Here is an 8195-nt window from a genome sequence, read left to right as displayed (position 1 = left end):
GCCTTCCTCGGCGCTACTGCTAATCCCACGACACGCGCAGCCCGGGCTGTCCCTCTCCAGGTTGTCCCACTATAAAGGCTGCAATGTAGCAAATGGAGAAGCAGAGAAGTTGGGTAAACTGCGCTTTTGGAGGGGCAAAAGGGGCGACTTGTCTGTGTTCGAAAACACGTGGCGGCTCGCTGAGCGCCGGGAGTTTAGTTGTAGACCCACAGGCACTGGTGGTCCCTCCTGTCCTTAAGGGCGAGGTGTGCGCGGAGGTGACTGCGGGGCTGCGCTAGGCAGAACAGCCTCGCACAGCCGGGCCGTGCCGTGCCCAGGTACGCTGGGAGCTCAGGTGGGGCTGCAGCCCCGCGCCCTCCAGGTGTATTTGATTTCTCCCACACTTCGCCCCTGTGCACATCCCGCTGGGTGTCCTTTATCGCGCTCCCTTCTGGGAGAGGTGCGGTGCGGGGATGGCCCCATGGGGCCCAGACGCCCCCCGCCTCGCCCCGCATCCGTCCGGAGGGGGGAGCGGACAGCCCCGGCGGAGCGGCGGACGCGCTCCTCGCGTCGAGGGGGAGGAGAAGCCGCTGCTCCCCTCCGGGCCGCCCCCGGCCACCCCCCCCCCCCCCCCCCCCCCCCCCGGGGCGCGCAGCGCTGCCGCCCGCTGCCGGAGCCGCTCGGCGCGGGGACGGCGCTGGCGTTTTGGAGGGAGTTTGCATGTGGTCAGTGCTGTGCCGCTAAGCCAGCCCCCAGCTCACATTACACACTACTGTATTTATAACCTCTCGGAGCCGTTTCCCCCTTCAAGCAGTTCTCTGGGACCACCTTCTATTGGCTTCAACCTCTCCCACTTCTTGACATCCGAGCGGCTCTGAGAAAGGCTCATCTAGGTCCGAGTGTTTATGCAGCGGAGACTGGCCGCTAGGGCTAAAGACCTGGATTATCTGAGCTCAGTCGCCTGCTGCAAAGTCGGTCGTTGCCGTTTTGGAAAAAAAAATCCCAGCCCCGATCTGTTTACAGTGAAAGTTGACAAAGGGTGGTGAAGTTGGATCCTTCCTAAACTCTCCTGCCTGGAACCTGAGACTTGCATGCCATGGATCACACACTCTTTGGCTGCCTGCGCAGCCCCCATGCCACCGCGCAGAGCTTGCACCCTTTCTCCCAGTCTTCTCTTGCCCTGCATGGAAGATCCGACCACATGTCCTACCCCGATCTGTCTTCTTCTTCTTCCTCTTGCATAATAACGGGATACCCCAATGAGGAGGGCATGTTTGCCAGCCAGCATCATAGGGGGCACCACCATCACCACCATCATCACCACCACCACCACCAGCAACAGCAGCACCAGGCTTTGCAGACGAACTGGCACATCCCTCAGATGTCGTCTCCTCCCGCCGCGGCCAGGCACAGCCTCTGCCTCCAGCCGGACTCAGGAGGACCCCCGGAGCTGGGCAGCAGCCCCCCCGTGCTGTGTTCGAACTCCTCCAGCCTGGGCACTACCACCCCTACGGGGGCAGCGTGTGCGCCGGGGGACTATGGCAGGCAGGCTCTGTCCCCTGTGGAAACGGAGAAGAGATCTGGGAAGAGGAAAAGCGACAGCTCAGGTAACGGCGGCTTTCCCTGCGGGGAGGGAACCCCGGGCGGAGGGTGTCGGGGAGCTGCGCTGCAGGGCCCCGGCTGTCTCGGCTCGGCCCTGCTCCGTTTGCAGCGGGGCTGCCACCGGGCTGCCCTCGGCCGCGTTCTCGGGATGTCCGTCATTAAGGGCAGCTTTATTAGGGCCGCGGGGGGGGGAGAAATAAAAAGGAAAAATCCAGCACGTGATAGCGCATGAAGTAGTGAAGGTGGCGGTGGCGGGAGGAAAGTTTCCATCCGACAGGGCGAGAGCTTTCGTAGTTTCGGAATGGATTTTAGCATCTGGCCCCTCGTCCCCCTCCCTCTTGCCGATCCGCCACCTCTGCTTCGAAGCTGGGGACGGGACACGCTCCTTGCCTCCGCCCTGACCGCGGGCTGCGGCATCGCGGCGCTGAAGAGGGAGATCGCAGCGTGGGGCTGCACGGGACGGTCCGAAGCTTTTGCGCTCCGTGCGTAGGATCTGGCCGTGCGTGCAGCTCGGTCCTCGGCGTGGAAGGGGAGAAAACTGGGGTCCGTAGGCCAAACGGGTGATTGAAAGCTTTAGAAAGTTGCTAGTACCGGGGGCGGAGGGAAGGAAGGAGCTGTCTGACTTTTCACAACACCACAACTCTTGCTTAAAGACGAGCAGAAAAACATATAGAGCCGCAGTTATTTTAGGAGGGTGATTCAGGAGCTCTGAGCGCGCAAAAGCCTTGACATAATCTCTGCTTAAGCCGGCTGAGCCTGGCATGGGCAGCTCTGACCGAAGGCGTGCGGTGCAGGCGATGTGAAGATAGCACACACAAACCAAAGGGCCGTCAGGGATGCAGCGAGGGGGCAGTGGGCACTTGGGAAGGAAAGGACTCGGTGCTCTGAGAGCTCCTGAGCGGGCGTAGCGAATTGTATATTATCAAGGAAGAGAAAGTGAAAGGCTTTTCCACAGAGCTGTGGAGTTCCCAATCGAAACCGTGACCTCTTGCAGCCAAAATGTTGTTGGCTCAGTAGAGTGGTGGACGATTGGAACCGTTTAGGAAAATGACCCCAAAGGATACCATTATTACATTAATAAATTAATTTTGTCATTCAAGATAGGATTAGTTGAGTTTTATCTCATGTAGCCGGGCTGAAAAGTCTTCCAGGAATGAAAGCTGTACTTTGTCAAACAGCGGTGGTGAATTCCATCATTGCATCTTCCTTACGCTTTATGAAATAAAAGGAATTGTCAGATTTTTGTGCGGCAGATGGGGAGTGCTACAATTTGAGTCCCTGTTACTACTGAAAAATGCCTGTCGGTGTAGGGATTTATTGTATTTGTCAGTGTACTTAAAGCTGAAGGGAAAAAAAGGAAATGGGTCCCTTTCACTGACAGGGAAGTATCCGTATTGCTTTCTGTTTATTTAATTTTGTGATGCATACAAAAAAACACACTGAGGAATGTCACAGATTGTATCCTGAAATGACTGCAGCCTTCCATTGGATTTAGTGGACACGGGTGGGAACATCAAGTTGCGATTGTGCTTACATTGATAGCACTGTGCTACACACCTCACTTTCTGAGACTTTCAGAAGACCAAAGTAGTTAACTGCTGATTGCCCCCTTCTCTCTCCGAGGAAGAAAGCGTTCTGTCCATTCACACAATGAGGAACTTCACAAACTGAAAATAGGCACCTTCTGACAGCAGCTGGGTAGCTCCAATGTCTTTGGTTTTTCTTCAGGAAAAGGCAGAATTTTGGACCAACCATTTAACCCCACCCCTTTATTAATCCTAAGCTCTGATGCTACTTAATGCCATCCTAATGTATGGCAGCAAGAACTGTTGTTAGTCGCTGCATTTCTATATTTGTAATCCATAATCGCCCCTCATTAGATTAAAAATCACTCCCTTTATTTCTCATTAATCTGCTTTTTTAAACAAATGGACGTCCTTTAAAGCATTTCATCCCCCCTCCCTAATTTTTGGTGACAGATTCATCACACTTGGAACCACTTCAATAAGCGTTTGTATAAAATCCTAATAGTAAATAACTAAGAAGTAAAGAGAGGCTGTTTAAGTTTCAGTGCCAGTATTCTGAGACAATTATTAATGCTCCTGCTTATTTACAGATATATTTCCTCCTCCGAAGCGTATCACATAAAGCCACAGAATGTTCAGGGTTTTCTTGAGCGCTGAATCTATTCTGTACATCAGATGTGCATTAACCTTAGGCCACCCCTTCCTTGCACTGTGCTGCTTTAATCGTAGCATGCTTAAGATCAGCAACGATGGTTCATAAAACCGAGTTTCTGGATGGTTATAAGAAAGTGAAACATCAATGGTACTTGTGTCATTTATCTCCCAAACTAGTAATTGTTGCTTAGCTATGTAGATACACCAAAGAAGTATCTTCTTTACCAGAAGAAGTGCCCATTTTTGCTTACTTGTTGTAATGACATTAGAGTAGTTTTTCAGTTAAGAAGGAACTCCAGAGGGCAGGCAGAATACCGGGCAGTGGGCCGTGTGCTTGTTCCTGTGTTTACTCTTTTTCCTTGAGATTCACATCTTGTAAAGGAATGGGAGGAGAGAGACACTGTTTGCGCTACGCTTTGTTACACTTATGCTTGGAAGCAGAAAGCCAGGTGAAATGTGCTTGCATAGTACTTCTGTGTAATCTGTCTCACTTACAGTTCTCTTTTGCCCTAACCCAGGTTTTAAAAATATCCTCAGAATCTATTGACTCGGCTGCTACAGGACAGGGTGACACTGCCAACTGTTCTTGTTATAGAGGACTGGGAAATACGGCTTGCTTAGCCATTAACTCATGCACACTACAGTTGTCAGTGTCTCCATGTTCTGCAGTTGCTCTCACTATCTCAGGACATTCCTTTCAACCTTCATAGGCACAGCAGTGGCTCCGTAGATGTGCAGACAAGCTGAAGGGATGCGCTCAGATCTATAGACACAAGATTTCTGCAGCGAGTATTGCTGTCTGCAGTCTTCCCAGCTCAGCTCTGCTTATGGCAAGGATGGCGGAGGAAAGGGATGATAGTAAAACTGAAGATAGGTTGCAAGTAAATCATTTATTTTAAAGCACACTAATGGTCAGGATTATCTGTGTGCTAACGAGGTGCAGATGAAAACCATGTTGAGTGTATGAAAAACATATTCTTGGAGCACTTTCTTGCTTTGTGTTGTGAGTCGTGTATGGTATATTTTGATTTATTGTTATTATTATTTTAATTTCTCCCCTTCTCATTAGCTGCTTGTGACTTTTAAGACCATTTTCTTTCTGTTTTCTTTATTGAGTAGGTTTTGTTTCTCAGAAGATACAGTATACATCAGATGCAAGACTACTACTGCGGTTGTGTCAGTTGGCTTAGTTCAGTCCCAGATTTCCTAAAGCTTCGCTCAGGAGAAAAGCCTATGTAGAAATGAAATCTGAGTTTACTGAGAAATGCAAAAAGAAAGTGAATGCGTCTTAAGAAAGCCTAAAATTCAGTATCGAGCTGCAAAGCTTAGTGGGAGGGTGAGTCCTAGTGAAGGAGTTCTTCTAGGCATTGCAACTCCTCAAACATGGAACTGCAATAGGTAAATATATGTTAAATATATGTTAATAGGAATTTTTATTCCAGTGAGCTAAAGTTTAATGTAATTAAACACACCTCCAGACATGAGAAGTCTTTTTTTTAAAAATTTTAATTTAATTTTATTTTATTTTTAATTTGTCTTGGAAAAATGTTTCAGTATGGCATAATTTTCCAATGGGAGGCTAGCAGGTAATAGCATCCATTCCTATTTAGGCTGTATTTACAATAATGTCATATAGAAACACTACTGTTAAACCTACAAAAACATCTCAGGAATCCAGTGTTTCAATGCCTGTTTGGATGGGTTTTGTTCATTGAGAAATGGTGCAAAAAGAAAACAGTACTATTTTCTGCAGTGTTTTAACATCTTTTATAGCCTACCTATTCTCAACAAGCATGCAGTAAAAGTAACATCTCCAGGGAATTTATTTTAAACACAACTAAATATCATAAATCATATACACTTGTTTGAAAGGGTCTCTAAAAAGCAGGTCATTTTGATAAATGATTGTAAATACTGTGAAATCATTGGTTTTGAGGACTTCTGATTGGTTTCTGAAACACATCAGTAAGAAAAATGAGCTGCACACTTGTAGTCAAAAAAGACTGTGTAACTGATTCATCAATGTGTCTGTGCTTTTCAGCATGGTTGTAAACGGAAGCAGGAAAAATATATAATAAAGGACAGTTTTTCTGAAAAGAGTTAATTTACTTGGTATCCATTATCAGAGCATTGCTTACCATTGTACAGGAAAACAACAACAACCAAAAGATGTTGTAGATTTAATAAACGAAGCAAGTTCCAAATTTGGTGGACAATAATAACAATCTTAGGAGAGAAATAATAAGATGGAATGATTAGCAGGCACTGGGTTACACTATGGGGTACTTTCTCAATCATTTACCTGATGAAAATTGCTATATGTTCACATTGTTCTCAAGAAATATAAACTTCAAATTTTCTAGAACTGTAAACATTTCAAACATTTTACTGGTGAATTTGAAAAAAACAAAACAAACCACACTTTTCCCCATAGTAATTTTGTCAGGACAACAATAAGTATGACCTCTAAATATGTATTTCTGTCTGTTTACTTATGTTATTCAGCAGGATTTACACTTCCCCCTTCCATATAAGCACCGACGTCTCAATGTAGCCGTTCTCTGGAGCACAAATGTTTTTGTGAGAAGGTCTATTGACTCCAGTGCAACTGCTTAAGCTCTGGAGGCTTTTTAAGCCCTTGGAGATTAACTCTGTTACTCTGGTTTGAATATTTTGGCACAGAAATGTAACTTCATGTTATTCTTTTATTATTTGGTATTAAGCACTATCAAGGATCCAGTCTTCAAAGCAAAGTCACAGAGGGGTCTGGATGAGTAAGAAACTTGGTGCTAGAATCAAATGCAGAAAGAGATATGGACACATGTGGATTAAAGATAGGAATAATCTGGCAGGAGAACTGCAAATTTCACTGAAACTGACTCAAGAAATTGTGACTGTAGTTATCCTTTATCATTTTTAATCTAATGTTGTATGGTAGGGAAAAAACTTTGTAATTCTTCCAAATATTGACTGATAAAATACTGGGACAGTTTGAGCATTGCCAATCCTGCGCTCTATACATAAAGTGAATTTTAATTTCATTGGTATTAGCAGCATAAGGCAAATTTTAACCTGACATATTTAGCATAACTTCTTTAGTATTTTGCACACTAAGTAATTAGATTCCGGACTTTTGTTGTTGTTTGCTCTCAGACTTACTGCCTTTTCAGATAATGCTGGTTATTTCATAAGTAGATTTTAATTGAGCCTTTTAATCTGCGTAGATTTTGACATTCGTAAATGTTCATCCTTCAGTAATAGGGTGACTCAGTACTCTGTACTATTGAAATTCTCAAGAGTAGGACTGGGTTCTGTGTCTTGAAATATAAGGGAAGGTGACAACATTATCTTTGCTGCTGTCTGCTAATAATTTGATATTGCGCATAGGACTATTGCTTCCAGCAAAGACAAAGTTACATGACAGTATAGCGGTCACTGCAGCATGTTTCTTTCAGTAGCAGAATGAACTTTATCCAACCAGTTTTTCTAGTCTCCAGAAGGGAAGCAAATTAAGTCTGGTTTTATATACCAGAAAGAACAAAGTTGAAATCCAGCGATAAAATGCAGTTCTAGTGTAGTTGGGTTCAGTCTTTTTTTTTTTTTTTTTTTCAAGCCTTTCATTTTCTTTTGGAAGTGCTACAGACGCCCATCCTTTCGCTGTGTGACAAGCAAATCCTATTGTTAAAATGTTTTCCTTTTTTTTTTTTTTTTTAAAACTATGAAAAGGAATGATAGGAACAGTGACTAAACGGCTCCTAAATTCACAAGAAATATCAGCTATTTTAGTGAAAAGAACTGGAGTCAGATGCTTTAATAAACTGTAAGATGACATTTTGTGAGACCTTGGTACACTGAGCTCGGTAACAATGATGTGAAGGGAAACCTGTATGGCTGCGGAGATGTCAGCTACTCAGAGATGCAGCTAAATCCTTTTGGCTTACAACAGCTGACAGCTTCTGTTGGAAGAGAAGAGCAATCTAGTGCAGAGTAAGGCTTGTTCACTCCTTTCAAACTGGTATTTTGTGCAAGTAAAGTTTAAACTGGTATATTGAGAAGGAAGAGTTTAAAAAATCTAGTACTGGTCTGCAAGGTGATCAACACGCTTGCCTTGTGTGGGACACAGGAGAACCAAGAACACTGCAAAGCCTTTGAGCTTTTGAGATTACCGTGATTCATGTAAAAAATGACATAGATGACATAATAGCGTGTAAAGCCTTTTTTTTTTTTTTTGTTTTTTTTTTTTTCCCCCAATTCTTTTCCTATATTCTTGTTTTGAGAGTACCACAATGACCTCCTAAGCAGCAGTTGCGTACAAATCTTTCTGCGTTCCTGAGGACATCAGAACAATGCATACTGACGGTCTCGGCCCTCCGGCCATACGTACTATACTCGGCCCTCCCTAGTGCCTCCCTCTCTTTTCATTTTTTTTTTTTT

At 45.0% G+C, this 8195-nt stretch overlaps 1 protein-coding gene across 1 annotated transcript in view; it reads left to right on the top strand.

Moving 5' to 3' along the window:
* Positions 1–678: 678 nt before the first annotated feature.
* MEOX2 (mesenchyme homeobox 2) overlaps positions 679–8195 on the top strand; it is a 61021-nt gene continuing 53504 nt past the window's right edge. The window contains exon 1 of the mRNA XM_015853864.2: positions 679–1586. Coding sequence (XP_015709350.1) covers positions 1076–1586 — 511 coding nt within the window. The 5' untranslated portion in view covers positions 679–1075. The remainder of the gene's footprint in view (positions 1587–8195) is intronic.

Source organism: Coturnix japonica, chromosome 2 (genome assembly GCF_001577835.2).
Source record: "Coturnix japonica isolate 7356 chromosome 2, Coturnix japonica 2.1, whole genome shotgun sequence".
Classification (NCBI taxonomy): domain Eukaryota; kingdom Metazoa; phylum Chordata; class Aves; order Galliformes; family Phasianidae; genus Coturnix; species Coturnix japonica.
The sequence above is the reverse complement of the archived record's forward strand: the minus strand, read 5'-3'. Positions and strand labels throughout refer to the sequence as shown.